A 19,352-nucleotide genomic window follows, 5' to 3' on the forward strand; every position below is an offset into this window, starting at 1 on the left:
CCTACTACTGCACTAAATCATTTAAAGAATAAAATCTTTATTATGCATTGACAATACTGTGCTGCAGTTATCTCTGCTGGGTGTTGGGGTTTTAAGGCTTTGTCCATGGATCAAACTCCGATGATTACATCCAATCACACAAAAATAAAATAAATAAATAAAGGACAACACAGTTGGCTATACTTCGAACTATGCACTAGATCGATTTACTCCCCTTTCAATGACCACCTCTAGAGATACTTGAAGAGGTCAAGATACAACCATATAGGCTATTCTGACATTTGCGTTATGACAGCACCATCTCAATGGCTAACCAGAAAAGAGCACACCTGCCAGTTATAAAAATCATTATCATTACAGTATTATTAATCCACAATTCTTTATGAATCTGGTGTTGCAGCTTGGATATTTCTATCTAACTTCTCTTCTTTCTTTTTGAGATGTTACCCATAAATATTTGAGTATTTTCATGATAGCTCTAGTGGTGGGAGCACCATGTTTAACCTCAGTTCTTCTGGCTTATTTGTACTGTGTTCTCGCGATGCCAATCAAGACAGTGCATAATCTCGGCAACCAGCATTGGATGCAATATCCTTAGCTTTCCATCACACTTGATGTTGATGGAGCAACTGATTTCTTGGTTCCCAGATCTAATGCTCTGCATAGTACAGACAAGTTGGCATAAGAAGTGAACACTCACTTGTTTGGTCCATGTATAAAAATTACCCCGGTTCTAATTTATGATAACTTGGGACATCACATTAACAACAATCAAGGGGACTGAGTTCCAGTTTTCAGCTTCAAGAGATCCTTACTTTCTCTGTATCATTAGCTGTACAGTAATTTGTAATATATGTACTCTTGAAAAAACATTTGTAAAATATTTCTCAGTATTTTTCCAACTTAAAACATCATCTTTGCAAAGTCTGTACACTAAGAAAGACAATGAGCAAGCACATGCATTCTCACAAGTGCAGCTCACTACAAAAGCTGCCCAAGTTCACATATAACAAGCCTAAAAGATCATTAATTTGTTACGCACAGTTTCACAGAACAAAGGCCCATACAGAGCTACAGCATAATATGGATAAAAATTACAAAGAAAATTAAGCACATAAATTTCTACTTACATAAGTAGTAGTTTAAGAATGTAAAAAACTAAGGCTATAAAGCATCATCATTAATAACAGTGTTGGGAATACTTACACAGCTTTTTGTTAAATTACAAACCTCTAGAACTGTGCAGTATGCCACTAGTAGCTAAATAAAATGTTGACATGTGATGCTCTACATAGTGAGAACCATTCACTGATTTTATATTTGTTTGTATGGTGTTTTTACGTTGCATGGAACCAGTGGTTATTCAGCAACGGGACCAACGGCTTTACGTGACTTCCGAACCACGTCGAGAGTGAACTTTCATCACCAGAAATACACATCTCTCACACCTCAATAGAATGCCCGAGAATCGAACTCACGGCCACCGAGGTGCACGCCAATAACATACCTACCACGCCATTGAGGCGCTTAACAATTTTATAGGCATGGTAACTAAAGCTGATAGTAGTGGTCTTGATGAAGTAAAGCTTATGAAAACTGACAAGCAAGTTGTCATGTAATAGAGCCCAAATCCTAACTACCACTGCAGAAATAATGGAAATCCATACTTTTGGCAGTTTTGTCTAAAAGATATATTCTAAGTGGTTTCCAACATCCAAGCAGGATAAAAATATATCAACAATGGTAGAACCACACTGATGTATGTGACACTAGTATGATCTTTGTAGGAAGATGGATAATCCTATGTATCAATCCCCATCTTTCTGGGAGCACTTAGTAACTTTTGGCACTATAAAAAAAGATTGCTGTCAAGAATAACACATCACTTGATCAATATAAGCAGTAGAGTGCTACATGCTCTTCAACTCCAACTACAGCTTCTTTTATAGATTATGATACAATTGACTGGTAGTCTGGTTATGCTCTAGAACAGCATATTATAAATTGTGAATGAGCACATTCCATGATCAGCTGAACAGCAGTCTGGGTCCTCTTGGGTATCAGCATTGCACGTTTTTAATTACACCATTAATCGATTCATTTAAAAATCTCCTCAGGCTTACTGTACTAACTGTAGATTACAATAATATTTTTAGTACAGTATACACTTGAAACGGTCAGAGTCTGAACACTGAATGTGGAACAACTGAAAGCTTTTGATTCACTATAAAAGGAATCAACAACTTAATTAAAGTGCATAGTCTTTGACACCTAAGTTATACAGATAGTATGTTTACCTCAGGTTAGCAAAGTCAAAGGCAGCATAAAAAATCAGTCAAGTTTGGAATCACATTGGCCCTGGGTTTGTGAACGGATTATGTTCCAGATGTTGCTGTGCTACATCATCATAATACCCAGCACCATTAGTTTTTCATTCCTCTCACTGATAAAGTGGAATAGTCTTCTTGGAATTAGTATATCATTAGTACTGATACTCGTAAGTTCAAATGAGCATAGAACTTTAAAGCACCATTACCTTAGCATTATGATCTGATGCTTATGCATGCTGTAAACATTTATTCTGTTGCTTTATCTCTACTTTATTCTTATTTCCTGGTAATTTGCTTTTCTCCATATACTACTTGGTTTTCACATACAGGCAGCCTGCTTGTGAGACCCTGCTTTGCAAGTTGGCTTGTTTTATTTGGATGTTAACTCACCTTGAATACTATCGCTGCTGTTATTATCAATAATACAGTAATAACAACTGTCGACAGCCTTACAGTGCAGCAATAAATTTGTCACAAGGCTTACAAAAAGTAAAATATATCAAACACGGAATTTGCCAAGTGACTGAAATAAGATAAATGTCTGTGATTATGCAGACAGCAGAAGAGAAGTAAAATAAGAGGTTTGTACAATGTATAAACATCAGTATTGCTAAAACTGTGAGTTAAAACGCACTAAGAATGGTCACACGTACTGTTTACAAATCATTATTTAAAATATGAAATGGAAGAAAATATTTACTACAAACATTTTATAGTACCCTTATAATTAGGTAAACTTTATTAGAAAAAAAAAAAAAAAAAAAAAAAAAAAAGGGATGAGATTGTGAAATTAATTATCCACATAAACTTCCACAGTTTAATTACAATACACTATATTACAAATTCCTTTTGAATTCTTCTAGAAGAAACTTTTCAAAAGATTCCTTATTAGTATCATCAATGTTTTCTGCTATGCTTGGTGGAAACAGAAGTGAACCTTTACGTACCGATGCCATGACCAACTGACGAGCTGTATTAACCTGAGCAGCAAAATCTTTGTTATTCTTGGGACTAGTATTCTGTGCTTCTTTTATAGTTTTACCAACAAGGGATCTCAAATACAAGTCAGCCTGATGGGCAACATTACGTGAGCATATGAGTCTGGCTTCTTCTTTCTCCAATTCATTGTTCTCAACTGGCAATACTGGAGATGACATACTCAGTAATATCATATCCCAGAGAGCCTTTAAGTCTGTTCCATCTGAAGACTCTGTCACAAAAGTTGGATCTTCCCACCTATTTTCTGTTGGTTTTGGAGGCTGAAACTTCTCTGCCATACTTTGTATTACAGCTTCAGGAACTCTTTGGGTTCTATTCGAGTTTTGCTTTATGGCAACATTATAATTAATATCAATATACATCTGCATAAATCCAACTGTGTGTTTTCTAGCTAACTGATAATACTCATACCTCATGCTTCGGTAATAAAAATTATCGTCTAGAAGAATAACAAACTTAGAGTCTTTCCCTATACAGGTTCTATGTACATTAAAAGACTTAAAGACGCCAGGATCATAATAATCAGTCTTCAAACAACTAACTAATTTATCAACATTCAAGTAAACTTCCAATCTAGCCTGTTTCCAACTCTCAGCCGTATCTTCAACTCCTGCTTTTTTAGCCTCGACAAATTTCTCTTGAAGGGACAATGGAATCAAAGTGTCAAAACAAACATGAATGAAAATGAAACCTTCAAGATCAGGGTTTTCGCTGGATGCTGAGGCAAGAGTTTCGCACAGAGTTGATTTACCTGCACCAGGTAAACCCATCACGACAGTAAGGGCTATGGTTGTCCCCATTTTACTGTATTTTATGATAATTTGCTACAAATTAAATTTAAAACTACCGACTCTTACCATCATTACTACCTTTGTCATTAGAATCTGATGGAGTTCCTGTATCAGCAGCCATCATTTTAAGAGTCTCTTGTGCAACATTCCAAGCATCAGCTGCCCTCTGCTCTTCCTCTTTTTCATAGTCTATGGTGCTGGATGTTGACGCTTGTACACTGTTTTCCCCAAGTTCCAAATAAGAGGATGCTAATCCTCTCTGCACTGCTTCACCTTTGGCTGCTAAGATTTCCTCAATGTTTTTCTTTCCTTCTAAGTCAGAAAACCATCCAAGATTATCAGCCACTAAATGTTTAGTTGCACAGCCATCACAAGTCACAATGACAACACCTTTTTTGTATGCTAACTGAGATATGATTTTTGTCTGTCTGGTGCTGCACACTTTACATGTAAATACTAACTGGAACTTTAAATCAACCTTTCCTAATGACTGCTTTTCACCAGTGTCTGCTTCAGTAGCACCTTTGCATCGACTAACAGCACTCACTGTAAGTTGACGAATTGGTTTTGATAAACTGGCAGGTAACTGCACATGCTGAGTGAAATGCTGGGGAGACAGCAGTTGTGCTGAGAGGGGTGGGCAATAGGATCTACGTATCAAGGTTTTAACCAAAGTTAACCTCCGGAACTGCGCCATAACTTATATGGAACTATTAAACACTTGCAAGATGCTGGATCCTAAACTCATGCAATATTCTCAATCTAAACTCTAAGTTTGAGGTTCTGTTTGGAGATTCTGCAGATTCTGCTGTTCTTCAAGTTGTGCTGCCATCTGCTGCTGAGCTTCTATCTGTTTGTTCATTTCATCCAAACGCTTCTGCATATAAATAGGCTGAACTTCAGAATACACAGCCATTATCTTGTGATTGACACTGACTTGTTTTCCTACGCATGTATCCACACAGGCAGTCTGAAATAAAAACAAATTCAGTAGACAAAAATGAATAAATAGAAGATTAACAGTGGTAAATTCAAGTTCTTCCACATAGAAAACATTGGAATATGTGTTCTCCAAAATTTTCCATTCATAGATGATGATTGTATTTCTACAAGTTCATTAGAATATTAATCAAGAGGCTTGCAGGAGTAATTATGGTACAAATGTGCACAGATTCTATGATCTAAATCTGAAGTAAACATGTTAATAAACAATACATGGAGTGACACTGGAGGTGTAGAAATGATTAAAGAATCCTAAAAAAAAAATGAGTGGGGCACACTACATCAGCCTTGAGTCTTTTGGTGAATCTATCAATGGCCTACTGAATAACATTCTTTTACTATGTTTTTAATAGGTGCTATTTGTTATCTGAATTCAGTATAATATATGTTAAATATATGTACTACATGACATAGTTCAGTGTGCTGAAGTACAATATAAACGAATCAAAAGGAAACATTCATTTGGGGAGTGTTATGTCACTTCCCTTAACATATCCCAAGCATTTTAGCATATGGCCTTGTTATCCATAAACTCGGGTCATGGCTTTTACTTCTTCAAAGTTTCTATCTTTATTGTTCTGTTATTTAGGATGGAATCTCTCAAAGATCAGTTCTCTCTTCTTCAGTGATTACTCCCCATATAGGGGCATCAGCTACAACATGTCTTAGGGTGCGTTCACACGGTCGAACAACGTCCGACGGACAAGCATTGTTACCAATTAACAATTGCTTACCAGAGTTTGCCTTGTGAGCAGAGTAAGAACAGTGAATACAACTTCAACTGGTACCACAGTTTGTTGCCAAATCTACTTCCCTCGTTTCAACGCTTTTGACGTCATCCTGCTTCGCCTTTGATATGGCAACAATGTTTGTCCGTCGGGCATTGTTCGACCGTGTGAACGCACCTTTACACAAAAATTATGGGCAATACTAGTTTTTAATCATTATTTTTCGACATTGCTTTCTGTCTTATCACCTGATTCCTTGGTCTTTTTCCTCCTTGCATTTCACCTACTTCTATGTACTTGTTAATTTTCACGCCTCTTAGTTTAAACAAATAAGTGACTTGGGTTGATCATATCACTTTGTACTAATGTTTATAATCATTAATGACAGCCAAACCCCCTTTGTCCTAGTCATTCTTAGACCTAAGTAAATAATTTTATAGACTTTCTACTCTACCAGTCATAATTGTTTCCTTTTCACCCCTCTTCACAGGTTTGTTGTCAATCACACATACTATGTGTGTGTGATACTTGCAACATTGATCAGAATAGTGTCTATGAATGAGGACAAATACCTGTTTGATTTCAGTGTTACTATAACTAATTTCAATCTTACATTAACTTTGAAGTAATGTACTCATACCTTGCAATAACATTCTTATCTACATGCATTTTGGGTTGTAATGTACTGAAGTACTTGCATCATAGACCTGACTATGTCTATTTCTGTAAAGCTGGGAATAAAGTAATAGACTGGTAGGTGTTTTAAAAAAATTAAGTGCAAATTGCTACAACTAAAAAGATGTCTAGATATTTATCAGTCACGCTAATCATATTTGCCTGTCATGTTCATCATGTGATCTTGGATCCATGAAGCAATTCTTGAGTGTACTATGTACTCCAGTTACTTTATATGAACCTTTTGAATATTCTGAAAGCTTTCATTATTTCACTTCAAAGGAGCATCCAGAAAAATAATCTGCAGATCTCTCGTTAATTTTGTGTTAATAATCTGCATATCTCTCGTTAATTTTGTGTTAAGTTTTTCTACCTTCTTTATTGCAAATTACAAAAGTGCTTCCCTGCATCACTAGCATCACCATAATATGTCCATAAACAATTCAAGCATTTATCATGGCTTTTTATAGTCACCACCCATTACTGTAATTATATTTGCCAGTAACATGGCATAAACATCTAAGCAATGCCATCTTTTCTTGAACTGACTACACTTTTGTAACACTGGAGAGGAAAAAAAGCAAACAGTATATGCTATTGATTGTTCCTATAAGCAAAATACAAGACATGTTCCTACTACTCTTTCATTGCGACAGTATTTTGTTTTCTGATAGATACCTCAGCAAAACTGTTAAATTCCATTCCACATAAAACTCACCTCTGTTTCTGTCAAATCCCTCTGATGCAGTCTTGTGATACACAGATCGAAGCACTTTTCAGAAATTTGATTGTAGAGATACAGGAAATCTTTAAACTGTAAAACAAAAATAATTATTAATTTCATGGAAAGAGAGAGCTCTATGAGTGCAATAAAAAATGCAATACTATTTACATAAATGAGTAAGGAACCCGTGTCATATTGCTGGTTATAATTAGCAAAGCAATAGCTAACTAATAGGTGAAACCAGTCTCACAATCAACAATTTTGTATCTGGGCAGTTTAATAGCTATGAAGGAGATTAAGTAGTACAGTAAGCAGCATTGAAACAGATATTTTATGAAGCCTTATTGTTAACTAAATCAAACTGTAATATATTGAAAAACTTTCATATTTATTTGTAGCCCAAATAACTGCATATTACCCCAAAAAAATTCCTGATTCAAAATGTAAACAGGATTCAAATGCAAAAGTGTTCTTTATTCACTATCGTACAATAGGTTAGGCTATGTTGGATTAATATAACAACCATGTTCAGAATTTTTCCTAAGTTTCTCCTCGAACACCCTGGTTATATAATATTCTCTCACTGGTGAAGGATTTTCCTTCTTTGACAATAGCTAAGAGTTGACATAACTCTTTGTTATCATATTTTTTATTTATCTGACTGGCTAAGAAGTTTTCATGGCAAAAAGGGTGATGCTTTCATGATGGAAAAAGATGCTCGAATGTTGTAATTTCTTCTTGTCTTGAAAACAGAAGTAATTATTTTATTTTTTCTTTTCAAAATGAACACAAATATGTCTTGAAATACTGTATAGCCTAATATACAATACAATTTTATTTTTATTATTACATTTATATTACTGAAAATGAATGAAACGTTGGTCAAAAATATTTATAGAAAGTAAATTTTCTGAAACCATGTAGGAACAACTACGTATAAACTTAACAAAAAGCACATACTTTTCAATGCATTTTATTTCAACAGAATATGATGGAAAATAATGAAGAACCATGCCAGCGCCTTGAATACCTCTCACAATTTGCGCATGAGTCAACACTCACGGATAAAAAGGCACAGACTATTCGGCTTGGTAAGTACACCATGTACGGGGGTTTTTGGGGATGATAATTTGGCTAGGTAAGCATGCTCATGTGATATGAATGTGTTAACAATGGCTAGCATGGTTTTACGTTTGTGCTGACCAAAATGAAATCCAGGGCTAAACCCAGTGTCTGAATAGGTAGTACATATTGTCTATCCAACAGCAGGCTTTGTACCAGCCTAACCCTAGAGGTAGAAAAGGCTCTAGGGTAGGCTTAGGCCAATAGGCTAGGCTAATGTGGTCCAGGGCTGAAGTCTTTGGCTAAGTAAACATGTTACTAGGTTTAGAGTAAAATACCGAATAGCCACCTGGCTACCACCTCTACCATAGTGCGACCACCTTCATGAAAATCGGAAATTATGGCATTAACTTGTGACTTGGGAGAAAAAACTCACTTCGAGAGGAAAGTAGAGGTCTCGAGGTGTTGCTTCGACAGATGCTGGCTCTTGAGTAATGCCTATCCTGGGTTACAGGAAGTGTGAAAGTTATTTTTCGGGAAGGTGATTGCACTACAGTAAAGACTGGCCATTCGGTATTTTACCCTAACTATCAAATGTTTGAGTAAGGTTAGGAGTGTAACTGAAGGTTAGTAAGGCTATTAAGAAGTGAGAATATAAAAGGTCATCACTAGAGGAGCAAAGTGAGCAGCAAAACCCATAGCTAAGGTCAGGTAAAATGCTGAACCTTCAGGTTTAGGTTAGGACTATCGTATCCTAGCTATATAGGAATTAGTAAGCCTAGTCTATGTTTTGATTTGCTGAGGGTGGGCTTTTGATTAAATCGACAAATGGGAGAAACACAGCAGTGGATCCATCATCATCGCGTGGATCACCCTTATTCACTCGATATTTAATTGGTGAAACAAGAACACAATTACATCTTTAAGCATACCATTCAAAGATTGAAGTTTCATCAACTAATGTGATATATGAAAGTGCCATACGAACTAAAATAAGCATGTGAAGTCTTCGTAAAACAAAACATGTTTTCAAGGCAGTTTTGAAATCCATGTGGCGGCACCCACGTGAGGTGCCGTTCGTAAGCACAGCGGAGCCATCATCTTTCTCAGCCTTCCCAGCACTCATTTGAACAATGTTAGCATAATGTTTATTGATCTTACTCAAGATTGCAGTTGTAATCAGCACAATAAAACAACATTTTGTTGCCTATATTAGTGAAAGGATGAAACTTCTTATTCCCGGGGTCATGGTTTGAACTGAATTCATTCTTACCTTGTAATCGGTGGTTTTTATCCTTACTGCCATCACAACTGAAACTCCACAGTGCTTTGATTGTTATTATACACATTTTGGTCTCAGTTCACTCCACATTGCACTTTAAACAAGTTGCTGTTCCTGGTTCCTAAGCGCGCGCGCCACAAACACAGTTACGAACAGCAGACGACGAAACTGCAAAGTTTTATTCCCTAAATTGTTTACTTACTCGTTATTTAGTCAAATTTACTTTGTTATTTAACATTTTAATTTAATTCATGTATATTATCCCTTTTTTGCAACCAAATTACCCCGAAAAATTACAGATATTTCTAAAGTAGATACAATCCAATGTTTCTAACATTTTCGTACATCTGGCTGCCGAAAACCATAGAGGAACAACTACGGATATTTTTTTTTTTTTTTTTTTTTTTTTTTTTTTTTTTTTTTTGCTTTTTTTTTTTTTGCTAGCACTTTTTATTGATTTCAGTCTATATTAGTATTTTGAATTTCTTTAATAACCGTATGCCAGAAATAAATGTAACCTTTAATGTTTGCATGCTAAGAATGGCAAAATCATCGTTGCCACATTAGTGGAGGCTTCACACATACGCCGTTTTATTATTATAAACTGTTTCCATGAATTCTAGTTGTCATAGTAATGCAATAATGATAAAATTGCTTTAATATTTATGTATATATACTTCCAATACATAGCCTAATTTCACCAATTTCAACGTTTTGTGTGTACTCTTATACCCAGTTTGGAGGGTGAACACATACCGAATGGCAACAGAGAGAGAGAGAGAAGAGAGAAAGGAAGGCGAAGGAACGAAGAAGGAAAGGGGTGGCGGTGGATGGGGGGGGAGAGGGTAGGTGGAGCTTTATACGCGTGTTCGTATCCATTTCTGGATAATGGAGTTTTTGTCTCTTGGTACAAGGACAAGTGTTGTTATTCTTTACGATTAGTGATTCACGATACCCTTATAAATTACGGCACTGGGTGTAATGCACTATAGCAAAATCTCGTTCTGATACGAGTGTTCGTTACAGAAATAGGTATTGCCCAAAAACGTGCTTGCACTGTCGCTGAAACCCATAGTAGGTATGCTGCTTAGTTGTCAATCAAGATTTTTTAAATCAATTATTTTTTACAAGCTAGCTATTGAATAAATTTGTATTTTTCTCAATCAAAACATATGCCCCTCAATGCTAACTTTCCTCTTTTAACGACTTTCTGGTCATTGCAAATTAGGCCCCATAATTTCTTATGGTGCGAAAACAGAGGCGCATTGACCGAAAACGATTGCGTCACACTACGGCGATAATCCGGCAGTAAAACATCTTCTTATATCCAAAAAGTAAATAATAAAGATATATATGCACATTACGATTATACCAATTACATGAAGAGCTGATAATCTGCATTAATAACTGGTAAACTGTTCTGCAAGAAAGTTGAGTAAAGCAATTATTTACAATAGGTACGAAAGTCAAGATGTTGTGACGTCATAATACAGGACTTAAAAGAACGTTCTAATTCCAAAAAATAATTACTTAAATTTGAGTCAGAATTGAGTTACTTTTTCAATAACGAATATTTTCAAATTAATCATCATAAATATGTAAAATATTGATGTTTTACTATTTATTTAAAAAATTATTGAAGTGCACTCTTCGTCGTCGTCTTCTACAAAACAGTTGTTTACTCAGTGAGGAAAAGTTTTTCGTTTGTTGTGATGAAAGTGCCCCAGCATCTGTGGGTACAAGTGGTATGCGGATTTATCACAGGAAATGGTTAGTTTATTGACACAAGCGACTCCGTAAACATCGAGATGGCATCAATCTTCTAAATACTTTGAGTTGTAAGTAAAAATGTTGAACGCGTTTTGGTGAGATTTGCACTACGTTTGACACAGTTTTCACTACCCTCTGTTTAAATCTTAATATTTGGCCTTAATTTCTAACTTTGGAGAAAATACTTACTTCGAAAGGATAGTAGAGGTGTTTAGCTCCATTTCTCACCAACAACAAGTCGCGACTGATGCCCATCTCCGATGTCAGGACGCGTTATAGGGTAGAATATCACGACAGGCCAACCCTCATCACGGTAGACGGGTCTTATTCACTCGATATTTAATTGGTGAAACATGAATACAATTGCAACTCTAAGCATACCATTTAAAAGACTGAAGTTTCGTCAACATATTGTGATATATGAAAGCCCATACGAAACTAAAATAAGCATGTGAGCTCTTCGTAAAATATGTTTTCAAGGCAGTTTTGAAATCCAATATGGCGGCTACGTTTTGCATGGACGGTTCTCATCAGTGACGGCCACCATCTTTCCCCAGCCTTCCCAGCACTCATTTGAACAATGTTAGCGTATGTATGTAACGTTTATTGATCTTACTCAAGATTGCAGTTGTAATCAGCACAATAAAACAACATTTTGTTGCCTATATTAGTGAAAGTATGAAACTTGTTATTCCCGGGGTTATGGTTGGAACTGAATTCATTCTTACCTTGTAATCGGCGGTTTTTATCCTTACTGCCATCACAACTGAAACTCCACAGTGCTTATTTGATTGTTATACACATTTTGGTCTCAGTTCACTCCACATTGCACTTTAAACCCGTTGCTGTTCCTGGTTTTCTAAGCGCTGCGCGCCATAAACACAATTACGAACAGCAGACGACGACAGACGACGAAACTGCAAAGTTTTATTCCCATAAAACTGTTTACTTTACTCGTTATTTAGTTAAATTTACTTTGTTATTTAAAAATTTTGATTTAATTCATGTCTAACGTTTTCGTACATCTGGCTGCCGAAAACCATAGAGGAACGAATACGGAAAAGTGCAGAGGAACGACTACGTTTATTTATTTTTTTTTTGCTTTTTTGTTTTGCTAGCACTTTTCATTGATTTCAGTCTTTATTAGTATTTTGAATTTCTTTAATAATCGTATGCCAGAAATAAATGTAACCTTTAATGTTTGCATGCTAAGAAGGCAAAATTCATCGTTGCCACATTAGTGGAGGCTTCACACATACGCCGTTTCCATTATTATAAACTGTTTCCATGAATTCTAGTTGTCATAGTAATGCAATAATGATAAAATTGCTTTAATATTTATGTATATATACTTCCAATACATAGCCTAATTTCACCAATTTCAACGTTTTGTGTGTAGTCTTATACCCAGTTTGGAGGGTCAACACATACCGAATGGCGAGAGAGACGAGAGAGAGAGAGACGAGAGAGAGAGAGAGAGAGAGAGAGAGGAGGAGAGAGAGAGAGAAGGAGGAAAGGAAAGGCGGAGGAAGAAGAAAAGGGTGGATGGCGGTGGAGGGGGGGGGGGGGTGGGGAGAGGGTAGGGTGGAGCTTTTATACACGTGTTCATATCCCATTTCTGCATAATGGAGTTTTTGTCTCTTGGTACAAGGACAAGTGTCGTTATTCTTTACGATTAGTGATTCACGATACCCTTATAAATTACGGCACTGGGTGCAATGCACTATAGCAAAATCTCGTTCTGTTACGAGTGTTCGTTACAGAAATAGGTATTGCCCAAAAACGTGCTTGCACTGTCTCTGAAACCCATAGTAGACATGCTGCTTAGTTGTCAATCAAGTTTTTATAACCAAGTATTTTTTACAAGCTAGCTATTGAATAAATTTGTATTTTTCTCAGTCAAAACATATGCCCCTCAATGCTAACTTTCCTCTTTTAACGACTTTCTGGTCATTGCAAATTCGGCCCCATAATTTCTTATGGTGCGAAAACAGACAGAGGCCCTATGGACCGAAAACGATTGCGTCACACTACGGCGATAATTCCGCAGTAAAACATCTTCATATATCCAAAAAGTAAATAATAAAGATATATATGCGCATTACGATTATAACAATTACATGTATAGCTGATAACAATCTGCATGAATAACTGGTAAACTGTTCTGCAATGACAGTTGAGTATAGCAATTATTTACAATAGGTACGAAAGTCAAGATGTCGTGACGTCATAATACAGAACTTAAAAGAACGTTCTAATTCAGAAAAATAATTACTTAAATTTGAGTCAGAGTCGAGTTACTTTTTCAATAACGAATATTTTCAAATTAATCATCATAAATATGTAAAATATTGATGTTTTTACTACTTATTTAAAAATTAGCTAAGAGCACGCTTCTCGTCATCTTCTACCAAAACAGCTGTTTACTCCTGGCTTGTTGTTGGTGAGAAATCGTGTTTCGATTGTGATAAAAAGTGCTCCAGCGTCTGTGGGTACCGGTGGTGTGCGGATTTATCACAGGAAATGGAAAGTTTGTTGACACAAGCGACTCCGTAAACATCGAGATGGCGTCAATCTTCGAAACATTTTTAGTTGTAGGCTAAGTAAAAATTTCTAAAGCGTTTTGTGAGATTTCCACTGCCGTGGGGCGCCATTTTCAGTACCCTCTGTTTAAATCTTAAAATTTGGCCTTAATTTCTAACTTTGGAGAAAATACTTACTTCGAAAGGAGAGTAGAGGTCTTTAGCTCCGTTTCTCACCAACAACAAGTCGCGACTGATGCCCATCTCGGGTGTCAGGACGCGTTATAGGGCCTAATGTATTTTTTTTTTCTTTTTCGGAGGGTGGCAAACATGATTGTAGGTGGCCTGGTTGGCCTGCCGTGGTAATCTACCCTAATGTACTTCTTTTGGGATTGTCCAAGCTGAACGTACATGGACCACTCTGAATCCTACGGTTTTTTTACCCGACTAGGCTAGCTAATTCAACAAAGGTAAACCGTGTAGGAGTGGTCTAGGTATGCGTGTTAAGCTCATTTTGAGATTGGTCCTCCTTCTATTGCCCATTTGATATAGACTCTGCACCACGATTTTCGTCGTAAAATGGGCGAAAATGTTCCGGGGCCAGACTTGGACCTCAGGCTACCTAGGTAACAAAAATTCTGCAGGTGAAAGCGGGCATTAGGCCTAAGGTAGTCTGACATGCTCTAAACCTAGGTCATTATCATTAGCCTAGCCTAATTATCACTTACTTGCCTAAATTGGCTCTCGACTTCGTCCATGGCCAAACTACGATCCTGTCGGTAAGATTACATGAAACATGGAATTTTGTTTACACTATGATCATCTGTAGTCCAGCAGCTGATGTTATACTTGACAATGAACTTTCCCGGTGCCGAAAATGTCCCTTGTTTTTAATATGGTACATTTAATTTAGACTATTCTAAAAGTAAATAAATCATATTGATGTTGCTCCGTGTAATAAAATATCATATTATAAGAAAAATCTAGGCATTAATTCATTTAATGTGAAAGATAGTGATATTTAATTTTGGTTCAAATAAAGTATATTTTGTTCGGTCGCGTTTTTGTCATGCTGGCAACGTTCAGCTTCGAGGGAAATGTACGTAATGCTAATAATCTTAAATTTTGAAATACCGCAAGGATTTGGCCTTACGTATAGGTATTAGAGTATTTCATTTTCACTTATGATTAATAGTATATGGATAACAACGCCAGTATTTTAATATGCATCTTGTTCAGAATTTAAATTCGAGGTAAACGCTTCCCAAAATCTCTTCTTGAAATAGTAAAGATTTTAAGATTACGTCACCGAAAGCAATGTTAATGTTGCATCTATTTTTTTTCTATTAAGCCAAGACTGTTAAAAGAATTATATGAATTATTTGAGCATGATAAATTTTATAACTTCATAATATACGCAAGGGACGACTATGAGATGAATAGAAGATTGCTTATAGTTGATTTAATACAATCGTATTATAATGCCGCAGCATCAGTTTGTGATTTAAAGGCAAGAAACCCTTTTGTGTAGAGAGAGAGAGAGAGAGAGAGAGAGAGAGAGAGAGAGAGAGAGATGAGAGAGAGAGAGAGAGAGATGAGAGAGAGAGAGAGAGAGAGAGAGAGAGAGAGAGAAAACATACAAATAAAGTAAAAGAAGAAAAAAATGTGTAAATAAGAACGATTAGCGAGAAAAAGAACGAAAAAGCTAGCATACAAAGATACAATGGGTGACCCAAATTCTCTTAAAACAAAGGTGATATGACGAATCAGCTAGATAGATAAACTAAAGAAAGTGAGATAGCCCAGTGACCTTAAAATACGGATATTTTCAGACCGCTTGATACTACCATTTGATGACTGAATAATCTGCCTAATAAAGTTCTCAAATACAGGATCACTCTGCATAGCTAGTCGCATATCAGGTCGTGAGGGCGATTCCATGCGTCCAACCAGACCTCTCTCTCTCTCTCTCTCTCTATCTCTCTCCTCTCTCTCTCTCATCTCTCTCACATCATATATATATATATATATACTATATATATATATAATATATATATATATATTACATATGTAAGAATTACATTATATATATAAACCAGTGACCTGGGGTCATGGCATTAGGAGGGTTCTACGTGACCAAAGCAGACCTTAGATTACGCTATGCACTGTCTGCAGTAGCCTGATCTAGCTCTAAGCTTTGTCAACATTTTTATGTTATGATAACTTTGCACAACAACTTCCATGGGAAGCGGTTGACCTGTTAACCTACGCCGGAAACTTGTAACTTCCGAGCCGGCAGACTACGTATGTGTTTTTATATGAATTGCTGAGATAGCTAATGTTCCGCTATCGACGCGATGCTTTAGAATGGCAGTTCCACGCCAAATCTCAAACATATCGGTCGTCCGACCGAGCTGCATCTCCTAGTATGGAGTTACAGAATAAAGTTGTTAACTTGTTCAACTAGCCTGTTTGAATCATCTCCTCTAGACAAGAAAGAACCTCTCTACTAAGATATTCCAAGTGGGAGAATGAGAGGAACCAAACATTACTTACGGATAACAGCCGTAAGGAAAAAAAACAAAAAGTCTATCGCCAAGCGATAAGGACATTAGAAGTGGTGGCAGCGGTGGGATACTTTCTTGTTCCATCGGAATCTGATGAAATCCTTTAGTAAGTCTAGGCTTGTGAAATATTTATTCTGGCCTAGTAAAGATAGGATATCATCTGTACATGGTACTGGGAATCTGTCAGGGATTGTTTCTTTCGTTAAACGACGAAAATCTACGCATATCCGCCAAGTTCGATCTTTTTTCGGTACTACTATTAACGGAAAATTATAAGGGCTGTTTGATTTCCTAATGACTCCTTCCTTTAACATTTTACCTACTTCCTCTGTTATCTCATTCTGAAATTTCATAGGAAGTCTGTACGAAGGTACATAGATTACTTTCTGTTTGTCCTTGAGCCTGATTTGATGCTCTATGACATCCGTTTTTCCTAAGGTTCCATCCGTAGTGGAAAAAACATCATGATATTTAGTTAACAGATTCAAAAATTTCTGCTGAATTTCTTCTTCTTGAATATCTTTATTGATTTTGTTCTTTATAGATTGCAAAAGGTTTCATCCGCGACTGATTGAGCGTGATTTATCTCAGCTACGGTAAGAATGCGATGTTTATAAACTTCGGCATCCAAGATATGTTGATTTTTGTGGATTACTAAAGTGGTATTCAAATGATTACAGACTTCGATATTACATTGCTGTTGTGAGCCGACTGTATAAACGGCTTGTGTGACGGATAATCCGTGTGTTTTCAGAGTTTCGGAAAGGATTAATGTTTCAGATCCTGGCAAGGTTCTTTTTACACGCACTTAATAATATTTGAAGTTTACGGTTAATGGCGCGAGAGTTTGCGTGCAAGCTGAGTATACGGGTGAGCGAGAGTTCTGTTGGGTTGCCTGTATTATTTCTTGGTTCATGAGACAGGTGATTGGTTCCGTAATGTAAGTGACAACTCTGTCTGTCTCTTTATTATCTAAAACAGATTTTTAGGGTATTAGAAGACCTATAGAATTTCCCTTTGATATACACGCCGTGTTTTGCAGGTGCTAAGATAATATTTTGAGTGCCCATAGACGGGTATCCGATAATTACTGCGGGATACATATTAATGTTTTGTACAACGACAAAGGTATCAGCAAACGTGCGCTTACCGACCTTGTACTGTACATGAGTTACGCCCACAACATTTAATTCATTATTCCCAATGCCTGAGAGCCTTATTCGGACTTTTCTATAGGGAAATTTGAAAAGAGTAAATGATGAGTCCTTAAATCCATTATATTACGTGGACTACCAGAATCAAAGAACAAAGTGAATGATTTATGTCCAAATTTACTGCATGTAAGGTTTGGTCGCAACTCGTTTTGACTAATAATTGCATGAATTTGTTGCAAATCTACGGGAACCTGCAGATTTTTTTTGATTCGGCCGTGTGTTTCATAGGAAAATCAATTGTCTCACAATGATCTGATAAATGATTAAACTGATTATTTGATACAAAAGATGTTGATATTGATGACCCAACATCGCCCTCTCCCCCCTTGGAGTGAACTACGTGGTATTTGTTTTGTTTATCACACCCTGAAAATTCGCTTGCCCTTGCGAGTTCTGGCTAGACGGCCCAGGAACAGAGGTACCTGAAGCACGATTTGTTTTTTTGTTTCTGCTGTTGTGCAGAATTTCCGTTTGGTTGTTTCTTCTTATAGTACTGAGGACCCTTCTTTTTATTTGCACTAGCAACTGGATGCGTGTTTGTAGCGTTTTGCTGTTGATTCCTCGAGTAGCAACGGTTATATTGAATGAGTTGAACTATTGTGTATTGAACAAAAACGCGTCCGACAGTCTGAAATCATGTGACCTGGTCGTTTACAGTTATAACAAACCATCCCTGCAACTTGATTATTATTATGTACCACATTTACTTGTTGTGGCTTGTTCTCATTTTTTGCAAAAACTTGAATGAGCGAAGGATCTAGGTCGGTACATTTAGACATGTGTTTTTGATTTGTTTATACACATCTAATTCCGTACTGTCGGGCTGCAATTTTTTATCAAAACACCGTACTAACGCTTTCAGGCCAACATTACAGTGATAGACGTAAGGTAGAATCAAACGGATAAAATCTTTCACTTTGATTTTAGCACCCGCACCCACCCGGAGTTACATAAACTATCCTGATATTCATTTAGCCGGTCGGCAATTAGCGCCAGCCCGATCGACAACATTGAGCTGAGTCATGGAGGCTTGGTTAAGGATATTTCTCAATGCCAATACTACATCTAAAGCCTCTTCACCCCCATACACGGCACGTAACCTATTTTTGAACTCGTCCCATGTAAGCGCTTCTTGGAAAGAAACCCCCCTTAGATACGCACTTGCGTCGCCTTCGCAAAGTCTACGAAGCTCTTGGCCTCCTGTAATTGTACTGCTGGGTCTGTGATGCTTTTTGCATTTAAATGAGCGTCTACAGATGAGATCCATGCCTCAACATTTTGAGGCAGGAACCCATTGACCCGACCTTGAAAAGGGACTATCGCTGACCTCGCGCTAACGAGAGTCACCACGTTGGGGTTGCCAGCCGGAAGTGGTTGCCATTTCGGCTTTCACTTTTTTCTTATCACTCTATTCCTTGCAATCCTATCAAAATATCTATAAGAGTACACTCGACCACTAACCGTAAACGCATAGGCAAAGTACTGTATAAGTGTGTTATAATAATAGGAAAATCCCCCAAATGATACAAAAATACAGATAATATGATAAAATATTATACGGAGAATTCCTGTAAGAAAATGGTTAATGACAACGAGAAAAGAAAAAAATTAATCTGCGGGCGAGAACCTCGTAGTTGAAGATAAGTTCTGTAATGAAGGAAGATTAATATGGCAAACAACTCACCC

At 36.8% G+C, this 19,352-nt stretch overlaps 3 protein-coding genes across 3 annotated transcripts; all 3 read right to left on the bottom strand.

The window, feature by feature from the left end:
* Window positions 1-3,133: 3,133 nt before the first annotated feature.
* Window positions 3,134-4,129, bottom strand: LOC135219879 (L-seryl-tRNA(Sec) kinase-like). The gene has a single exon (XM_064257018.1). The coding sequence runs from the start codon at window positions 4,127-4,129 to the stop codon at window positions 3,167-3,169; it is 963 nt and encodes a 320-aa protein (XP_064113088.1). The 3' UTR covers window positions 3,134-3,166.
* A 43-nt stretch (window positions 4,130-4,172) lies between these two features.
* Window positions 4,173-4,817, bottom strand: LOC135219880 (DNL-type zinc finger protein-like). The gene has a single exon (XM_064257019.1). It carries the CDS (start codon window positions 4,815-4,817, stop codon window positions 4,173-4,175), a length of 645 nt encoding a protein of 214 aa, XP_064113089.1.
* A 72-nt stretch (window positions 4,818-4,889) lies between these two features.
* On the bottom strand, window positions 4,890-14,772 carry LOC135219882 (mitochondrial import inner membrane translocase subunit Tim10 B-like). The gene is made up of 3 exons (XM_064257024.1): window positions 14,614-14,772; window positions 7,244-7,339; window positions 4,890-5,090 (listed from the first exon to the last, which is right to left on the bottom strand). The coding sequence occupies exons 1-3, from the start codon at window positions 14,641-14,643 to the stop codon at window positions 4,890-4,892; spliced, it is 327 nt and encodes a 108-aa protein (XP_064113094.1). The 5' UTR covers window positions 14,644-14,772.
* Window positions 14,773-19,352: the final 4,580 nt, after the last annotated feature.

This window comes from Macrobrachium nipponense, chromosome 1 (genome assembly GCF_015104395.2).
Source record: "Macrobrachium nipponense isolate FS-2020 chromosome 1, ASM1510439v2, whole genome shotgun sequence".
Taxonomy (NCBI): Eukaryota; Metazoa; Arthropoda; class Malacostraca; order Decapoda; family Palaemonidae; genus Macrobrachium; species Macrobrachium nipponense.